Source organism: Halyomorpha halys, unplaced genomic scaffold (genome assembly GCF_000696795.3).
Source record: "Halyomorpha halys isolate HHAL.00 unplaced genomic scaffold, Hhal_1.1 Scaffold916.1, whole genome shotgun sequence".
Lineage (NCBI taxonomy): Eukaryota > Metazoa > Arthropoda > Insecta > Hemiptera > Pentatomidae > Halyomorpha > Halyomorpha halys.
This window is the reverse complement of record NW_027108073.1, coordinates 352,016-374,433: the sequence shown is the minus strand read 5'-3', so window position 1 is coordinate 374,433 and position 22,418 is coordinate 352,016. Positions and strand designations below refer to the sequence as shown.

The following is a 22,418-nucleotide window of genomic DNA, read 5'->3' as shown; positions in this document are numbered from 1 at the left end:
ACAATAATATTAGTAAAATATATCTTTCAGAACTGAAAAGGGTGTTAATATCCTATAAAAACTATATTAAACTGTCTATTATATCGATTATGGAGGTAGGTGGAGCGGGAAGTATTCTCTCTAAGTATTTTTGGTATTATGTTATTATTGGTATTGGTATTATACTCTTTAAGAGATTATAACACCGTCGGTCTAGGATAAAAAAGAATATCGAAGGGCAGAAATGGCGTTAGTTTGGCCAATTTTTAAGTGTAGGTCGATATAAGTTAATCTACAGAGGTCTTTCCGAATGTACCCTAAATATATAACCAAAGTCTCCTAGAGACTTTGTTGAAAATATTAGGTTGCTTTTTAAATTGGAAGATATACAATGGTCTGGCCCATAAGCCAACCTCCGTCACGTAGAAATACTCCGAGACATTTCCCGCACGATCGCCTCCAATAGCGGAAGTATAATATCCCCAAACCTTCGTGATATCTCGGTAGACCGTATTCACACCGACTCAGGACATTCCCTGCGCGTGAATCACACCTGACTCCATTGTGCAAGAGGCTCGTGTACATCGCGTACTAAATCTTCTGGGTATATGCGCCACTTCTCTGGGTAATATACCATTTTCGTGAGTGTAATGGAGAGGAAAGGGGTCTCGACTCAAAATACCGATAGTAATATATGATAATATGTAGGAATCTATTTCTCTTACATTACTTCTGTAATGTTGGCCTGGCATTTCTCACCTCGCTTCTCCTGGGATTGGCCCAATCACCCGCAATCTCCTTTATGGAACAGTCATAAAAGTAATAAAGTGCCCACTTATACAGCCTAGGGATCTTTTATGACAGCATTAGTCACTTTATTATACGGTACTCTCCAAAAAGCAGCCTCAGGATCGTGTAGCGGTTGTAAAAGTTTATCGTTGAAGAAAAGTATTTATAGCGAGCGAGCGGGCGTGTCGGCCTCGTTCGGTTCTCTACTTGCTATGGACAAATAGTATTAATGGTATAGGCAATATGCTATGAAAAAAGTGGTATTCAGGATTAGTACCTTGCAGTTCTTTTATATCTAAAAAAACTTTGTGAAAACGAAACTACAGTAACATCATTATTCATTAATGTTTTAAATGGAATACTTAAGGAAGTTGATCGCCAAAAAACAACACAAAATAATGCTTTTATTTACAGCACATAGTATTCTAGCCAAATAGAATATTTTTATCTGAATAGCATCTCCATAATTTCTTTTTATATATATGCACACATAACGCGGATAAAACCAAAGAGCACAACTAGTTTGATATAAGAATGTGCATATATGATACTAAACATATCTATATAATGTTATACACGTGATATATGATGATATAGTAGAGACTTGAACGCAGTAAGACATGGCTTCCTCTTCGATTTTATTATCCCGCGCCTCGAATCCTTTTTCTTTTTTCCCTCGGAGGCAATCTGTTACTGCGGTCTGCATCCAATCTGGCTCCCTAAATGGAACTGCTCCAGAGGATGGGAGGCTGGGAGCGAGGACCGGTCCACAAATCTTCTTCCAGGTATCTCCCAACTCTTGGAGCGTCCACAGCTATACTTCTCTCACCTCACTCTTCTTTCGAATAGGATGAGGATAAATATATAAAAGTTTATTTCTATAGTTATTAATTTGAATTAAATTCATAGGATAGATGTGTTCGAAAACGTGACTTTCAAGAGCTGGCAAAAGTTATTTATTTTTCTCAGTCTATAAATAATCTTAGTTTAGGGTTCCTCAAGCTGTGAATAATGAATATCAACAGTATTTTCTTCCTTTCAAGAACACAAAACTTTAACGAAAAAATAACCAGGACGTTTGCGAATGATTGAAATCGCAAGAGAATAGGCACGCCAGGCTGTCATAAATTTCCCAGTCTCTAAATTGCTTTCTATATTTCTCCTTTTGTAATTGATAATTATCAAAGTCTTTATAACACATATTTATCGCTATTTATTACTGTTAACAATTGAAAATGGGTAATGACTTCATATAAACAAAATTAAAAGTACTTCAGAGGAAGAGTTTTTAAAAAATCGGCATTTAAGCCATGTAAAATTATTCTAATGAGGATAAGTCCTAGCATATACAAAAGATCATTTTATTTTGCACTGATCCACTGAGGTTAAATCGAAAAATGTGTAAAATCGACTATGTAAAGCTGCACTTCGGTTTGATGATGTTAACGAAAAAGTGGTTGTAGCATCCCAGAAATAACCAGCCCAAAATATTTAATTTCAGTTCTGTACACCTTTTCGTTTTTGAGCTAGGGTTGTTGGAACCTAGGTTATTTGGATTTAAAAGACCTCAAAATATGTATTTCTGTCGAAAACCTGAATTCGAAATTTTAACGATCTCCTTACTATATTTATACTCCATATTATAAGTACATATTATACCAGTAAAATTGAATTTTAGTTGGAAGAAATCCAGGTAAACCAGAAAATTCAGAAATTGTTCATAATGTACCGACATTAATATTCCGTGTATGTTTACATAAGCTCCACTATACAATCCTTACAAAACATAACATACCCAACTCTAGACATTTGCTGACCCGTTTCTTGAGCATATACACGCACAGCTTGTTCATTAAAACCCACGCTGCTAGTTCCCACATAAACCTATCTTAACACCGGTATAATTTAATTTTTCACTCAAGTGCGTGTTCCACTCCCAGTACAGATTTGTATTATATTCTAGAAAATAATTAACCGTCTCATGTAAAACGATGATCTATTAATTATTAGTATTATTAACCCATTAAAGTGTGATGACTATCGTTAAATAATAAAAAAAAAAAAACACAAAGTTTTAATTTATTTAAAGGATTGAGACGGTCTTTGAACAGGCTGGGGAGTGTTTGTATTCCAGTCAGCGCAACGCAGCTCCTGTTTTTAACCGAGATAACAATCTAACATGTTTCTTCTCTTGGAATTTTCCTACTGAAACAATTTTTTTCTCTCTCTCCTTCGTTTTTTAATTTTTTTTTTTATGTTCTATATATTTTACTAGTTCTTTAGTTTTTTATTTTAATTTTTCGAGTCACGAGTTCCCAGCATTGTAGCATAAGAACATCGGCATATAATCGTGCTTATTGGCCGTTGAAAATATCCCAAATTATACATAATTCATCTTAAAAAATTAATATTTCTAAATTGCCTTAAAAAATAGGATGAACTAATATTTTTTTGTAAATAAACCGATTATCAGAACATTTTCAAATTATTTTTCATAACTGAGGAAATACCGCCACAGTATGAAATCATTTTAATTACTTAAAATATCAAATATTTTAATAATGATTTTAAAATTGAATCCATAACTACTAATAAAAAATACTGGTAAACATTTTTCAGAATTTATTAGAATATCCTTTTTCCACTGCATTGACAAAGGTAAATATCGTTATAATTATTATTCATAATATTTAGTAAAGTAGATTGTAGGAAGATAGTCCGGATAACAGACAATAAAGGTACCAAAATAGTAAAAAAAAAAAAAATGTCTTCCAATTTAGTAAAATAGTTAAGTTTGTGTATCTTTCCTATAATCAATAAATAAACTGTTATATAAATTGAAAATTTCTTAAATTAAATTGTAATATGATTTTCAATTTATTTTTTTTATTTTTTTCAATACATCTCAGTAAGCTTTTTTAATTTTTTTTCCTGGGACTTAAACACTTATAAATAAATTCTGAATATTATCAAACTTTTATTACCACTGCTGACGTGGGATGAGCTATACTTGGTCTGTTCTTAAATAACCTTTTTTGTTACGGTCTATATGATTGGTTGACTTAAATATACAAGAAAATCCTTTTTAATTTTTTTTTTAATAAACCAATAATAACTTCAATAAACTACCTACTTAACATATAAATATAGACACTGAAAACTATTACACCATGGTTTATTATTTCCACTATAATTTATTTAAAAAATAATATAAATATACATGTCTGTAACTATTCTAATATCCAAAAAACTTTGTAGTTTATTTATTTTTTAAATTAATTTATTCATCATCATATCCTTAGTATATTGATAGAAAATCAACATTTGTTCTCTGTCATCATAAATCACAGAGATATGGGCGAGAATTTAACCTCTAATCAGCAACGATTTCGGATAATATTTTGATCGATTTTTGGATCCGAAATATCATGAAATGTAAGACCTCATATTTGTAGAAAAATTCAAATTCCTCTCTTAAAATTTTAGAAACGTTGATATAAAATAAATTTAAATCCGTATTTTTCCTTCGTTAAAAAAAAAAAAAAACTATATTAATATTAATTTTGCTATAATTTATAATTTTTTTTTTTAAACAACTCATTATATAAATAACACATCATTTCTTGTACATTTTTCATGGTAAATAACAAATAAAAAGATATTGAAACTATAAAAATGGAAGAAATCTACTTAACTATTCCATTGATAACTTTTTTTTTTGTAATTTAACCTCACAGTAATTGCCAATCAATGGTTTCCCAAGACGAACGTCCAACGGATGCTCAAGATCTGATCTGATCGAGGAGACGTGAGCAGATTGCCGCATGTCTTATTAAAAGGACAACTGGAAATCGGAAGAAGAAGAGGATAACAAAGAACTTGAAGATCCAAGGCAAGATGTCTGGCAGTGAGTGGGCAATTAGAAAAAATATTACAAGACGGATAGTCATCTAAAAGTGTCTCGAGAAGGCAAAACCGCGAAATAACTGGTTTAAAAGATAGAAGAATATTTACCTGACCACAAAATAAAACTTTGCTGAGGCTCATAAGTTTACGGCTGTTTTCTCCTTAAACGGTTTTAAAACTTTGAAAAATAAAATCTAAAAATAACCATAGCATGAAAAGTAACTGTTGTTGTAGAATCAGTGGTTACGGATATACCATGGCAGGGATTACATTTAAGAATTTAAGTACCCTTAAAAAGATTTTAAAATATCTTAGTAAAAATACAAAATAACGCGAGGTGAGAAAATACAAGGTATAAATTTGAGAATTCCCAACTTCCTTATCGTTTGCCAAATTTTATCGTTTGGTTTACCATTTCCCGTTCGGAAGTGAAACAATGGATATGTAAACCGCGCACAATGATTAACTTTTTCACAGTTCCTTTACTAAGTTTAATTGTAGTCCTTCACATTTGCTAATCTATGGTAAATTCTTCATAAAAAATTAATATTTGTGCTTTCCATTTTTTTATTATTACAGAATAATTCCAACATTCAAAATCAATGATTTACTGAAGTTTAAGATTTTATATTTTAAGGTTAAGGGTGTTATCATTATTTTAAATATTGTTGCGATATATTTTTAATTTAACATAGCACTAATTTAAATTTATGAAGGTATTATATTTCTTGGTAATAAAATTAAAAAGTATCCGATAAAATCCTAGAAAGTAAGCAGAGTTTATGGATTATCTAGTTCCATTTCCATTCTACTAACCCTATATTAAAATTTGATTGTATGAAGATATTCCGACTGGCGGTCATTAAAGGTAGAAACTAGTATTATAAAAACTATTTAGCGTTAACTAGTGTTTGGTCCCATTTTGCGGGACTTCGTCAGAACTGATTAACCTAAAACAAGGTTTAAGACACTCAGTCTAAACCTTGTTTTAGGTTTTCTTTCTACGGTTTCTTCTTTTAGGCTTCCGACAATCTACTTAACATAGTCAACTACCTTCTTCCAATATTAACATTACTTGTAATTTCTCTAATCTTTATCTTGTTCCTTTTTATAATGAAAATAGTGTAAACCAAAGGTAGCAGCCATGACAAGTGAGATGTCGATCATGTTTGTTTCTCTGGAACAAAGAAGCCTGTGGATATCGACGTTTGTTTACCAACCATTTATACGTACTTCGGAACGTCTTCATCCTGCTTAAGGAACTATTTGTAACAATACATTGGTTTGTAAAAAATAATTATACAATACTCGTGTCTATTTAAGCTTACTTCATTTTGTGATTTATCGTCCTAAAGTAGCTAACTACCTATTAACAGGACTTGACAGACGTCTTATCCTTTCTAACAAGAGTGTGAAGGACAAGATTTATTCCGTTTATTCATCACCGCTCGCAATTATACATATGAATTATCCTCAAGTTCCAAGGTTGCCAGGACAATGGACGTCCAGAACAGTCCTCTTCTAAATCGGAGCAGGACCGGCAGGAGTGTCCTCGAACAAAGGGATAGGAAATGAGCGTTGTCCAAGGTCCTGTGCTAACTGCCCACTTCCTTCCCTCAGGGATTATTCAATTTTCTTATGAAGCCGATGATGAGCTAATGGGTCTCAAGTGGTGAGCCAGTCTGCTCTTAGTGTTATGACAAGCTGCGAATTTCGTCTACGAAAATTTTTATAAAATATTTCAATTTCTTTAAATCTGCAGGAATTAAATGAACTATATAGATTTGAGGTGTATTTTATTATTCTAATAAAATTAACAATATTTTTCAAAAGATTTTTAATCTGAGTTTTTGCACAAGTAAAGAATAACAGTGAAAGCAATTATTTTTATAAATAATAGGGTTAGATATACAAGTGAGCAAGTGAAATTTTAGTAAAGATGTGTTGTTGTTTTTTTCAATCTACCTATGCTTGTACCAAATTTACGGTTTGGGATTGAAATGTGAAAAATTGGTTTGATATTAGCCTTTCTTTCTGCATACTATCGTTGTTTTTTTGTTGTTTTTTTAATTATAATTTAGTGGCACTTTTGCTAAACGATTCATAATTGCGTTATCTTTAACAAGTATTTATAAAATGTGGTTATTTAATTATATAGCAAACAGATTAAATAAAATGAGAATGTGCGACATTGTGAGGTCTACGTGGCACATTAAAGCTAGGTTTTAAGACTCGTTCACACGCTGACAGTTTTATGTCTGAAAACCAACTGTTGTGCCATTACTCGTTCAGTGAGTCATAGAATGTTAGTAAATCATTCATAGCTAACAACTGTTCTACTTATCTTTATTAACATTTCTTATTTTCCAGTAGGGTTTTTAAAATATTATGAATATAGTGATATTAATATACAATTCACCGTGTTAATTGGAAATGGATATAGATGCAGCAGCTTACAAATTGTTTCTCGTATATTTGAAAATATTATATAAAAGCCTGGTACAAGCCCTACATTAGTGAAATACCAACCAGGGTCCTGTTTCATTATGAAAGCTAATAGTATTAGTTCATAGTAAACAACTTGTTAATTGCACTAATACTTATTTTCTTCATAATTGGGAGGACTATCAGTGATATTACAGGCGTTAAAAAGTATTAAAGTACAAATTACTATTGCATAAATCAGTGTAATTGTAATAAATTAAATCGGCAAGACTAACAGTATTAGTTTGTACTTTATTATGAAACAGGGTCCAGTTGGATTCAACTGAAACTTATTAGACTAAAAATCTTCCAGAAAAAATCAATGATAATTTCTGTATATTATTAAGTTTCATTAATAATATTTTATACTTAATATTCCGGCTAATTTAGCTTTTTTTTTCTGAAATGTTTGGAGAAGTGCCAGTAAGAAGTTTTGTAGAGTGAGCATTTTATATACTCCTGTGAAGGCACTGTTATGTTCTTTCGGCTATTAACCAGCAAAGCAGGACAGAAAATTCAAAGTGGATAGGAAAACTATTCCCTTCTTGATGCGTTTTGGTGCTTCTATCCACTTTTGACGCATAGAGACATTTTAGTGCAAGGCTTAATAACAAACACAAAGACAGAAGCGTACTCACCAGTCTTGCCCGGAGTGCACTGACAGTAAAAGCTGCCGACCCTGTCTATGCACGTGGCACCGTTGAAGCATGCGGCTCCTTGACAGTCGTCTATGTTCTCCGAGCAGTCCTTCCCCGTCCAACCGTTGACGCATATGCAGGAATAGCCTCCGGGGGTGTTGGTGCAAGTGGCGCCGTTGTGGCAGACGCTGGGCCGGAGCGAGCACTCGTCGATGTCCTTCTCGCAGAGCTCACCGCTGTAGGTCGGCGGGCAGAGGCAGCGGTACCTGTTCACATCGTCGAGACAAGTAGCGCCGTTCTGGCACAGGTTGCCCGGGCAGTCGTCTACGTTCTCCTCGCAGTTGTCCCCTCGAAATCCTGAGGAAGAAAAAAAGTTGAAATAAGTTTTAATTCTGCAAAGTGGGTCACAACATTAAATGTGTAGTACACAACTGGTAATCAATTAATTATATATTTTTTAATACAAATTATTAATTTCTAATAAAAAAAAAAAAAATGCATAAATAATTTTTAACAAAGCATTAAACAGAGAAAATATTATTATATAGGAAGATGGTCAGGGTTGCGGTCACAAGTGAAACGAAAATAGTTTACAACTATTTTATTCAACTATTTATTCAACTATTTTATTCAACTATTTATTAGGAAAATAAAATAGTTGTAAACTATTTTCGTTTCACTTGTGACCGCAACCCTGACCATCTTCCTATATATCAATTTTTACGGTCAACTACATATACATATAGAGAAAATATTAGTTTATGTAACTACAGTAAGTCAGTCATTGTAAAAATAGCATATAATCGTATATGGTAAAGTGTAGAGCACTGTATTAGATATTAAATATAGTATATATGAAACAGGGTGAAGAGTATTAAATAGTAAAAATACCATATATGTGTTGGAGTGTAAGGTATTGTATTATAGTTTTAACAATACCTAATCTGTGCCCTAAACAATTCACACGCAATAAATTTGGATCGCTCAAATAAATTCATAGACAGATTACATGACGATAAAAAGCACCAGGATAAACTGACAACATCCGAAAATAACTGTACAAACAAAATTAAATATATAATAGAAACATCGGACAACATCCGAAATAGCTGTACAAACAAAATTAAATATAATAATAATACAGATAGTAATTACAAGTTACTAATCACCTAAAATACAAAATATTGACCAGTCTCATTTCTAGAAGACATTTTCAAAGAAAAATGTAAAAAAAAAAATCGTTTAAACAAGTTTTCGTTCTTTGTTTTAAACTAACCTTCCGATTTAATATACAAAAACAACAACTTCTTTAATTTAATTTACTTTATTTTCTATAACTTCGAATCTTCAAAAGTATTAATTACATCTGGTCTTCCACTCTCCTCTTCCACTAAGCACCAAGGGCCACATTCCACAGTCCCCCAATGAATACCAAAAGACGATTGCCATTAATTCAACTAATAGTTGAATAATAATAAAAATAGTTATATAAATTAACAATAGTTGGAATATCAGGATTCATTAATTGGTTGATCTTAAATATAGATCTGGTTTTTTGTGTTTCAAACTTATTATGGTGATGCAGACCGGGGCTACCACGTGGTCCGATAGAGCAGTTTGGGGATCGATAATAAACTTAGTCTAAAAAAAATGACTTCATTGTTTTAAGAGTATATAATGTTTTTTTTAAAATTTATTAGCAAAGGGAAATTCTTAGAAGAAGGCGTGTCGTTAGTGATCCATCCGGTACGAACTAATTAGCGCCATTAATATTCTCGATAAAGAGTGCCGTAGTTCAATCCGGGCGGAGCGCCTTACAAAGTACTCCGTCTGTATCGGCTAATTGTTGCGATACATAATACATTACCAAGCTGATATAGTCGATACATTACCACGGCTATATAGTACCACTGGTCGATAGTAAAATGGCGCCCACGCCTTGCTAGGCTCTATACATATTCATGAGGAAGCTAATGATCCGCCCGACAATAGGACGTCCTCGGAGGGTTGGCCGGGCTAGAGGTCAGGAGGCGGTGTGGGCCGAGGGAGGAATTATTGTATCCGTCTTCGGTTAATTCAGCAGTGGATTAAGTCATCAGGAATCAGAGACCTCTAAAAAGGCACATAAATAAATATTGAATTCCTATGAGATACCGCTAAATTCTTCTTTAAACCAACAATAATTTCTCGTTTATTGTATTTACTTTATTTCTTTTTTTTTTTTAAGGTGGAAGGAGTAGGTCCCAAATTTCACTAGTTCAACTTCTGATTGTGGTGTTCAAATACACGAAATTCTCGTAGATTTCTTCTTACTTTCTCACTAGCTGATTACCCAAATGTTTACTGAATTTTCAGTTTACTGCCAGTCATCCTTTACAAAGACATATCATCAAATACTGATTGATTGAAAAATTGATAAGTAAACGTATTGAAAAAGACCATGTCATATGCAAATAAAAAAACATCAAACAAAATTATTATTTTTTTGACGTACAACAATTTTTACTCTGTTTCATTCCATACAGAAAGGTTCTGATGGTGCAGAGTGAATATCTTGGGTTTTCTTGTTTCTTTTCTGTTGGAATGGGAAACACAAAAATCACTTACAGCTGATTTCCAGTAACTCCGGTTTAACCTAAATAAAAAAACTCGATATTTCAAAATATTCAAGACAAAAATTGAAATACCCAATAAAAAGATAACTAATTGAAACTCAAAACGACGAAAGTACTTCAAAAGAAAAAACATTTTAAATAAATTATTACGAATACTTCCAAGACACAAATATTAGAAAATAGTTTTTAATATTGTAACTTTTATGTAATATTATAATTTTAAATAATAGTCAAAATGAGCTACGTGTTGTTTTTATTTTTTTGTTGTATTAGTTCGATATTTCACTTTTATTGTGCTTATTTATCTATGCACATAACGATTCTGTTTTATTCTATTTACCTGTTAGTTTATGTACATACATATTTTTTAATTTTAAAATTTTGGTTTAAATGTGCTCAATTATGACTGTTGCATATCAATAAAAACAAAGATTCAATCATCAATATTGCGACTGCGGTTGAAATGAAAATGTTGGAAAATTACCAACAGAAAAGGCCGAAACTTTACAAAAGTGTGGAGTGTATAAAATTGTTATAAAATTTCTATTATTATATTATATATAATATAATATTTTTATATTACAAAATGTGAGTTTAATGATTTTTTTTCCTAAATCTTTTTTATTAATATTTAATAATAAAAAATGAATCTCACTAAAACAATGAACCACCACAATATAGTTTTTATAATAAATTAATTAGTTTATGAAAAATATTTTATGCTCATTACAACAACGAGAGCATGCACAGGAGGAAAGAAAATGGACAGTAAAAAGAAGGTAGAACGACATTCCCATGAGATCGAACTAACAAGTTTATCCATAATCATCGAGCGCAGCCAATAAAGGGCATTATTAACGAGAATCCAGTTCTCATAACATCCATGTCTTACGGCTAATGGCGAAATTAGTTTCCATTTGACAGTGTTCGTATCGCAAGTTATTCCACTAGGCAAGCTCACTTCTTTATAGCCGATCTACCTGAGAACGGGCATGGAACGATTCTTCCACAAGTAAAGAACACGGACGTACCTTCTCATTTCGATAAAACAGATGTTTGGCCAAAACATCAGCTGACACAGCCTTCATAATACGTAGACAATAGAGCTCTATATCGAAGGCAGTGTACTCATCGACGTCAATATACACGACGCCATTCTGTATTCAATGCTCGCCCTATTCAAAACCGCTACAAAAAGGTTGCCAGGGAAATTGAATTTCTCTTGTCCTGGCTGTCTAAGAGAAAGGATTGTCTAGTTCATTTTTATAGAATAGAAGGTACTGTTTAGGCTCGAGTACGAGAAGAACAAGTTGTTTGTTGTTTTTTTCCCTTCTTTTCGCTTAAGACATGGCTTGTTTCGCATCCTTTTGTACGCCCCTGTTAAAAATAGACAATAAGTTTCAGGTTTATAATACAGAATGTGCTTTTTTTTATGTGGACTTCTCAGCTGTAGTGCAAAAAAACACAAAAATAGTATTGTTGAGTACGTAATTTCTTTTCAAGATAAACTTTATTAATATAAGTATAACATTCAAAATCGAGGGAGAAAATACGGACAGAAAACAAACTATATTATCAGAGGCTAGAACTTCATCCGCGGTAAATATTACTCATTCGATTTTAAGATGTGATCTGAAAATATGATCTGGCTTTGCGGCAAATGGTACACTAGTGGGTCCGGCTTTAAATTTCAAAACGCCAATGTATTAATTAAATAGAATATATAAAACTATTTCTACCAATAATTCAGCTTCCTTCTATTCCCAACAGTAATGAAAGAAAAAAAAAATGTTTTCTACGAGAAATTTCAAAGGAGAAAGGGAATTTTTAATATTCAAAAACCACATTAATGACATGAAGGTATAAATTATTTTATCTTATGCCTGGTTTGAAGCTATATCACAACTAAAATTTCTACTATAAATTGATCCAAGTCATAAATCGATTGAGACAACTTGGTCAACATGGTCTGCCTTCACACGGGAATATTTAAATACCAACTCGTAAGGAGAAACCAGATCTGCTAAGACCTTAATTATAGCTGTTATCGGTATCATCGAATAATTTACTGTATTAAATCGATCATTTGAATTTAAAAACTCATCTTAGTAACAATCGAACTTCATGAAATTATCATAGGATATAGAGGAGAGAAAAGGGAGAGGAGGAGTAATATACAAAATATTGAGAATATCTATCATTGAATATGAAGTGATGTTATCGTACCCATTTACAAGTATTTTAACGGAATAAAATTAAATTTTTGAAAATTTGAATTGTTTCATTATAAATGTCGAAACAATAATTATTAAAAAACAAGACAAAAAAAAAACATTAGATAATAGTCGTAAAATTGATCAACCTTCCGACACAAACACGATAATAATACTAAGTAATATTTAAGCTGCACTAAATATAAAACCGGTCTGAATAATGAGATCGAAGCTAAACTTCGTGGGAATGTTCCAAGACTGTTACTAAAAACTTTCTACTAATCAACTAGGGATATTAATTAGCACATAATATATTTATTAATAATTACGAATTTTTTGTCTTAGATTATTTTTAATTTTATTTTTCGTTTTTAAAAATATCGTTCCTGCAATATACGGCAAAACCATTCTGATATTTTTTATGTCATTTAACTAGCAATATCGAAAACAAGGCATAGATGGAAATTAATTTATTATACATGTATATAACGACTTTTTAGCTTTAGCCAAATTTCCTGGTAATTTACAGCTTTACTTAATTTCCTAGCTTACAATATAGGAACGATTTATTATAATCTCTTCCACTAACAATCTATGAATATATCTTCTATCAATATTACGTGTCATTATCGTATATTAACACAATTACATTAATTTATAGAGAAAATTAATGAATCCTATTATGATTCATAACAGTGAATTCACAGTCGCCTATAACTTCCTGACTTTGTTTTTCTTGAACATCCCAGACCTTCCAGCTCCATTTTTCCAGAAAATTAAACACATTAAGACCTGTAAGCGGAATGAAGAGCTTATATGAAATTTGCTCTCTGACATAGCAGTGATCATGGATCCAAGAACACCTGAGGGTGGACCTTGACCATACCGGTACTCCTGGAGGAAGGCTGCGTCAGGATCTGTCAGGACCTGCTCTGGCGTGGGCTGCGGATGCGATAAAGGACCCGAACGATAAGAGGAACGTTCCCACAGTTGGCTATCACGGAGCGGTACATCTGGCTTCCTCCTCACTTAGGATCCTTCCTCTGTCTTAATATCGATCCGTCCGGTGAGGGGATGTGGGGAGGCCAGCACAGTGCGGAACTTGCGGTCGGCTGGGGTATATGGCTGTATTGCAGTAGATGTTTATAAAAACTCTGTTCACCCCTCGAATATACTTGTTTCCCTTTATAAAGTTATAATCACGTTCACCATAAAATTAGAAAAAAAGGATTTTTCTAATCAAAATATTTGAGGGGTTTTTGGTAGTGCCCGGCCTAGGACTCCGGTATGGGGTAAACTAAAACCCTAACCTAACTACCTTACCTAAGGGGTAAACCCTTTCCTTACTAGCCCAAGAAACCCAGAGAAGAAAATAAGTTACTACACCTCAATGTATGATTACTTTTATGAAAAGTGTATACAGGTAAGAGAGAAAATTAATGAATCTTCCAACCATGGCAAGGGGAGTTAAAAAATGGCGGCTGGTTCAGTTTCGTTAGAAAAAGGTTTAATTTTTACCAAGCCGATACAAGAGACACAGTAAAAGCAACTACAAAGAATTTAAGGTGCACGTCCCCTGAAGTTAATTTTATTTAAATTTTTTTAAATGTTTGTTGATTTTCAATTTGGAGCTCCAAGATCCTTAAAACTATTAGCACTACTAAAATATTTCATAACATTTTTTTTCAAGTAGAGTAACTTATCTGAAATATGTGCTCAATTGTTGTCGAAATACAGTATTTCAAAAGCAACATTTGTTTCTAAATAACAAGAATATACAATATTTTGTGAATGAATTTTGGCGAATATTATGGGAACTGCTACTCCTTCGACTAACTTTAATTTGGGAGCTAATAGTTTCTAAGAAACAGTTTTTCACAAATCAAAACTAATTCTGGAAATCAACCTTTTGCAAAATTATTTTGTTGAACAAAATGAAAACTGCCACATAAACAACTCCTTAATTGAGGGCTAAAAGACGGATCCTGGTCGTCATAGTTTTGCTAATAGAAACTCCAACCTGATTTAACAAAATATAAGATTTTTATACTTCTATACTTAAAATTTATCAATACTTCTTATAATTCAAAATGTAAATCTTCAAGCATTTGCTACAATGATCTATCCTATACTTCCTTCTAATCTTTTGTATGTAACACCATCAATCAAAGAATAAAAATACAAAGAAAAAAACAACAATATACTTAGAGTAATAAAGATATTTTATTTGAGAGGAACATTATTTCAAGAAAAGGATAAAGTATTGGACCAATGGATGTACAGTTAAATATTGACTCATAAACAGTTGCCATGGGACTCCCACAGCATTGCCTGGCTAAGATATTCCGGAATCTGATTAAGACCTCTGGATCCTGTTAAAGAGGTCCTTATTAATAGGGGAAGTGGTCCGAGTAATATCCGATAGGAGAGATAGGGATCTGAGCCTTATAAGGAGAAGACTTGTACTGGTCCCAGGACAATGGCTGGTCGGAGGATCGTCTATTTATCAATGAATTTACTGCTCCTTTAGTCTTAGGAGGAGGAAATAAAGTGGCAAAATAAGGACTTTACTGTAAAGGACTTTCGAATGTTCTAGGAGAAAATATAATTCCAACAGGAAAATGTATTATATACAATAATCACACAGGCTTACGAAAAGAAATATCAGTAAATTTGAAAAGATGATTAACTATGGTTCCCAAATCGGCGCCGGCTGAGCGGTTAGTTTACAACGGGCGCCAATTTTAAAAGGTTGCTAGTACCAAACTCTTTACATTTAAAAACAAACGTTAACCTGATAACGGTTTGTGCGCTTACTCATATTGCTCATAGAGGTACGGAAATTGAAAATGAACTCCGTTTTATTTTATCACAAACATATTTTCCACAGGATGTTGTAATACCATTTTTATAATACAAAACTATTTCATAGCTTCAAGTGTACTCAAACGACCAACTTTATTATTTTTCCATTTAGTTGAAATATGTTTACAAGTCGGTTTGAAATGATTAAGAAACAGGATAAAATATTGTCCTAGTTTATACCCCATAAAACCTATCTAGTAGAAAAAAAAATTGTCTAAAATTTATAGAAATAATATACTTTTTAAAAATTTAATTATGTATATTTCAACCAAAAAAAGTATTAAAAAACAACAAAATTTTAGAAGTATGTAAATTTTAGAGCTTAATTATATATTTATTCTTAACTAAACTACAAAATTCATTTATTAATATCATGAAAGAAGAGAAAACTTGAATTATCAAAAGACCTTTCCTTCTAACCAGCTACAATCTTATCCAGGAAATAGGTAAAAACCACACAAGGTTTTTTTTCTGTATAAAATAGGTCAATTGCAGGTTGTAAGAAAATAAGAGGGGGTTATAACCATGGAGAGACTTTAACTACCAGGATCTGCTCCTAGACGAATAGCCGAAGCCGCTGGTGCAAGACAAAACCAGTAAATTGTGTTAAGGAGCGAGCTGAAAGTGAACATCTTTTTTTCATTCGCCCTCCCCTTCCCTTCTGAAAGGCTTTTCACCGCTTGTTTGTTTAAGCCCGGGCTAAATCGCGCGGGAAAATCCTCCGCGCCAGTTTTTCCTAGCCGTGTCTAAAGTTGAACGGCCGCTCCTTATCGAGCCTGGGAAAATCTGGCGGCCGCATGCAACGGTGAAAAAATTTTGTCCATCATCCCCATTTTTAAAGCTCGATGAGGAAAAATGCGTGATAAAAAAATAAATAAAAAAAAATGTAGCGCCTTAAATGTCAAGAGTCTTTTCTTTAGTTGTAGCAGGTTCGTGATTATCGGCTTTGGGCTATTTAATATATATATATTTTACTGTTTCAATAGTTTTTATTTAATTTTAAAATAAAATTAAACATAATGACGTTATTTCAACTTTTGTAATATCGATTAACTATTCTTAAGCTATTTATTTCCCTCAGCATTGCTCGGCAACGTTCAAATATAATTAAAGAATGCATCCCACATCAACTCCATGTACTCGCATTTATTTAGTTTATTTATTATGTTAGTTTTGATTTTTTTTTAGTATAATATAAGGCAATTTACAGCGAAGGTAATGTTTGTCTATGCAAATTGACCTCTCGGAAACATTCCTAATATCATCATATCCATACTAAAATATGTAAGATGATTTCATAGCAATATTCAGTATTAAGAAACATTAATAACATAAAATTTAGAGAGAAAAGAAAAAAACATACATTAATTGATGTGAAAAAGATGTAAATAAATCAAATTAGTTATATCAGTATATATTCGTACATATCTGTTTCCTTAAGGTTATCGAATATTCCCGGCTGTCATTGATTAATAAAGTTGCTAAATGGTACGGTCAAATTTTAACCGCCAACTGGTACGAGTACATTAATTCATCCGACACTGCCCACAGCAGTCTTGGAAAAATTGTACACAAAGTTTTAAGTGAATTACTTGATCAATTTTTTAAAAAATTAATTTGATGACATTGTTGGTCAAGAATTCATTATTGTATTTTGTCCTAATAAATTATTATAAGATAAGGTTATTTTAATGTACTATAAACTATCACGCTAGACATAATACAGTGACGGCTACTTGATATAAAGTACATAGATAAAGTTTATATAGTAGCTAGTATATAGTAAAGCGATGACTATTATAGTTTTTTGCGCCTTTATGGTCTACACGTGGAAATTCCTATTGTAATTATATAATTATTCATATTAAGATCATTACTTTTAATTATTAATAGTTTACGTTAAAATAGTGGGGATGGATCAAATTATGTTTTTTCGACAATCGATTATAAGAGATCCATATTTCACCGTTAATCAATTGTCACAAAACAAATATTATTTATCACAAATCCAGTTATATGAATATGATTTAAGCCAAGCTTTTGTGAGCATGCTTAGAAACTATCACGGCGGGGTTATTAGCTTGTTAGGCGGGACCGGACAAGACACAAGCGAGAGATTATCATAGAGTTTTGTCTTTTCTAGAATAGAGCTCGTTAGAGGTGCCTCTCGATAAGGATACAGTTTCATTTACAGAGGATATATTTGGTCTGCTTTAAAGCCTCTTTGTTTTCCGCTGCTCTAACGGCCTCTGGCAGAGGAATTAAAAGTTCTAACAGCTCGTTCGAGTGAGCGGGTGACTGTAATGAGCTCTTGGTCAAGCGCTTTATGTCCGTCGTCGGGGGCCTTGTGCATTGTGAAACCCTTCTCTGCAAAAGTCTGCATATTCTTGCTCATTGTAATTCAGAGGAGATGGTGAATGTCCAAGGTGAAGGGGAAGATATGATGCATTTATCCTTCTATTTTCTGTTCTATTATTATCAATCACGAATCTTTGCGATCGATGAATTTGTGAAGAATCAATTTTTTTTTTGTAGGGGGGTTGGTTAACGATTTGAAATACCTAAAATTTTATAAAAGGAAAAAAAAATTCGATGACGAAATGTTTCCTTTAGATTATTCTCAAACGTTTCGGTTCTCATTGTCATACTCACTATATTACTTATTTATAGCAAAATTTCAATGAATTTGGTGAAAATGTGCAAATATTAATAACACAAATCCCACTGTACTTGTTCAATTTCAGTCTGAGGTATACGACAATGTATTTATGATTGTCGTGAATTGTGTTACAGTGCGCTGCGAAATTAAGCATATTTCTCCTTAAGTAATTCCAATAAGTAAGTGAATGTGCAAAGTTAAAGGAGACGGGTGACTTTTTATTGTCTTCATATATATGAAATTTAAGCTTAATTGTCATTATCAGAGATAAAACTCTCTTTCCAACGGTACAATAACATTGGAGAACGTCGTAGCTGAGGGAGATAAGACTTAACCTCAGCAACTTCAAAATTCAGCGTTCTAGCGGGTCTACATATTTTGTAGCGACCCAGAATGAAAACTCGACCTTCTCATTCTGGTTAGAATACGGTGATAAAGTGTAGGATAGGAGTAAAAAAAAAATCACAAGTATGTTTGGGATTATAAGGTAGTTCTCTTTTATTTAAAGAAATTGTTTTTAAAATTGATAAATTTACAAGGAAATAGATACAGGGAACAAAGTAGAATTTGTGATATAATAAATGTTTTTGTACAGAAGAATGGACCATGAAGATGGAGGATTCCACAAAAATGTAGGTTGTATCAATTAAATAGGAATCATTGGTATTTATATAAATAAAAACAATTTATCAAAAGCATGCATCATCACTAAAGATTTAAATTATATGTATCAATATATGGTGAAATTATATCTGTAGTACTAGCTTGTTTAATATATTAATAAAAATCTCTTTAGATACATAATTTAGCCGAACGATCTTAAAGTTTCAAATAGTAGTCATAAAGCCAATTTTTTTTTTACTCCTTTGCCTTCCTTGTTTCTTAAGTGAGATTTTATCTACTGAGCCAAAAGGAAGAACTATATAATTTAAAATAAGACGTATAACAAATAAGAGCGTAAGATAGTGCGTGCGAAAGCGGAGAACACAATCCCAAAGACGATAAATATCTAGGCTAATTTGTACCCAGCCCTGAAACAAATATACAGCTCCTACCTTCACATTTGTAATTATAAACTGGGGCCTCTTCTTATTTAAAGCTCTCCTGTCTCCTCCTAGAAGTACTTCTATTTTCTGAGCATGCACAAGGAGTACTTCTACCTCCAGCGCATGTGCAATCTGTTATGTAACTTATTAGCAGAGGCAGATAGTAGAACATACTAAATAGAAGGAGAACTATTTACAGTTCACGATTAATACCAGTATCAATAGTATGGCGAGAAAACCGTACATTCCAAATAAATGTATACAAAAAATAACATACATTTTAAATATGTTAAACATTACATAGCATACTAAGGACTTTTTGTGCCAATGCAATCTCAGTTAGGCGATAAAGACAAAAACAAAAACATAGCCACACGCTGACACCAAATATTAAAAATCAACATCTTCCTAACAAAACATGAATTAAACCGATACGCATGATTAGAGACAGGAGGGGTATTTATGATCTTTAGATTAAAGCTTGTGAAATGGAAAAACGCATGTTAAATGTAGAAATAACTCCTTCTTTTAACATGTTTAAAGGATATAACATATAACATGGTTGAGAGTCTGTTACTAGGTCTGTTAAATGGAGAATGACGTCACGCAACAGACCAGATGAGCTCGTTACCAATTTGTTTGTTATGTTAGGTCATAGTTTGTGTTAGTATTGTTTTGGATGTTTATAACTAATAAACCAATGGATGACAATAATAATAGTAAAATGACAGCTGTCAATTAGCTCATCTTTTACTCAAATTCCACTTTTAACTCAATTTAGGCATGTTGTAATAAATTATTTTAATCAAAACTTAGAAGTTAGAATATGAACATTAGACATGACATAGAAGTAAGAACATGGAGTTTAGAAAGAAAAGGTTTTAAAGCAAGTTGCGCAGAAAATCTGCTAGGAGCTCTTATGAATTTAACATTTAACATGACATTAAATAGGGCTGCTATTTAATAACCCTATACTTATAACATTTAATATGGTAAAACATTTTAAATTTAACATAACATCATGAATACTCCTAGGAATTTCGTGCAATTGCATTTTTAGTTCCCTAGCTACTAATTCTGTCAAAATTAAGGAAAATTCCAATCACGAAGAGGACATTCTATTTAGAATAGTTTTATATTGAAAGTTATCGAATAACTGTACAATTTTCTAGCTTTTTCAAGATTTAAAAAAAAATCTTTTATTTATACATCCATCAATGATTCGTGAATAAATCAAATAGATAATAATATCCCGAAAGTCACGTTTAATATTTGGTTGAAGGATTCAAGATACGAGCTCATTTATTCCTATCTGGGACACTGGTTGGAGTTTAATCTCGTAAAATCGAGTGGTTAGGAGGAACCGAAACCCATACCTTAATAACAACAGGGCTGTTAATGTTATCAGACTATTCTCGTTGTTTCAACATTTTTTAAACCAATAACTATCCAATTCACGAGCTACAGGATATTTTGAAATTCAAAATAGCACACGTTCTGCTCGTTTTTGTTTATTTTTGCATAAAATTGTATATTTAGCCGTCTTTATGCCTAAATTTGGTATTTTCTTTAATAAAAATGCTATTTTGATAGCATTAAATTAAATGATTGTACTAAATTTGTCATATTATACACAAATAGGTAAATATGCAAATTCTTATTTATTTTACTGTTATATTCCTTATTATTATTTTATTCCTTAGTTCAGAATAGGAAAATATGAGGTTATGCAAAACATTAAACGATGTTCCATGTGAAGAGTGCGTAAAAAAAGTGGCGAATATTGTTAGAAACTATCAAAAATTATACATTAGTAAAGTTGATTTTTGCAGGATTTGAGTGTTTTTTTACAGAATTTTGCAAATTACAACACTTTTTTTAATGCACTAAAATTAGGTCTCTACAAATGAATTTACGTTTGGTCTTAAACTCCGAATTCCTTTAAAACACCGAACACGTTTCGACCCTTTAAAAAGAGCAGGAACTTTTATCCAGAAAAAATATCAGAAACCATCAATTTTTTAAATATATCGGCCAACTTTATCTACATGTGTTCTTCGTACATTGCTTATATGTAATGATTGTAACTCGGTTGTTAATGACATTAAAAAAAGTATAACGTTTCGAAATACAGAGATTTTCTGTACAAATTCATTTTTAAAATCAATAATAATATTTTTTGTTCGTTTCTTAAACAAGCGGTAGATCGTGCACTTAAAAGCTCTGCTCATTGTTGACCGACCGGCGAGGCCAAAGAGATCCTTCCGCCCCCGCAGAAGACACTCGAAGAGAGGATCCGCCTACGGATAGGCATCGCCGAGGGACATTTGCATATTGAAATGGAACCCTCTATGACCGCTTCTCATAACGGTCATCTCCGGGTCTCTGCGAGTCCATCCAGTTCTTCTCGGCAGTGAAGTAAAACACACATCTTTTAAACTTTTATCAACAAAGAGATAGTTAATTTTTTCAACAAAAATATAATTCTAAAAAGTTTCAACTATATTTTTGAACTCATCATGTATGTAAAATGGTTGACCATTACTAGACATTATTAGAACATTCTTATATTGGTACATGTATAAAAAAAAAAAAAAAAAATATCTACTATTTATCAATTTTTTTGGTTTATGGTTTTCTAAACAAACTTATATTGTGGTAAAGTTATTATACCCGGAATAATTCTAATAATTTTATTTTTCAATTAATAACTGTTTTTAATTCAGTAAAACTTTCTCATTAGGCTATCGATCCGCCATTATAATATTCATGGGAGTATCAACTGCAGTTAGAGCACAGCATACTACAATCAGAAGAGAAAGACAGGAGAACATTTATTATTTATTATATAGTAATACTCTGAGTTAGTATTCTCAATTAACAGTATGCACTAAACCGAGCGACATTTAAACACCTCTCACCTCTCACTGCAATTATAAAATGCAAATTGCATCAGAGATGATGACAGGACTCTACTGAGTGAAGCCTTTGATTCTTTAGGATGCACGCTCGATGCAACAGATTATAAAATACCTCTATAATCATTATTCCTACCCCTCACCACCATACAATAACGCAGGAAGTTTTAACTACCTCAATTGGAATTTTAATAAAGTTGTACAATTTTTTATAACTGATTTATAATGAAACTTGTTGAATATTTTTCTGAGGGGTATTGGACCTGGTAGATTTATATAAATAGCATCATGGTGAGGCATTCTCTG

At 32.2% G+C, this 22,418-nt stretch overlaps 1 protein-coding gene across 4 annotated transcripts in view; it reads right to left on the bottom strand.

Annotated features, from left to right (window-relative positions):
• Positions 1-22,418, bottom strand: part of N (neurogenic locus Notch protein) — a 237,499-nt gene that overhangs the window by 64,462 nt on the left and 150,619 nt on the right. For all 4 annotated transcript variants that reach the window (XM_014430838.2, XM_014430839.2, XM_024360766.2 and 1 more), the window contains exon 6: positions 7,797-8,153. In XM_014430838.2, the coding sequence (XP_014286324.1) occupies positions 7,797-8,153 (357 nt within the window). The remainder of the gene's footprint in view (positions 1-7,796; positions 8,154-22,418) is intronic.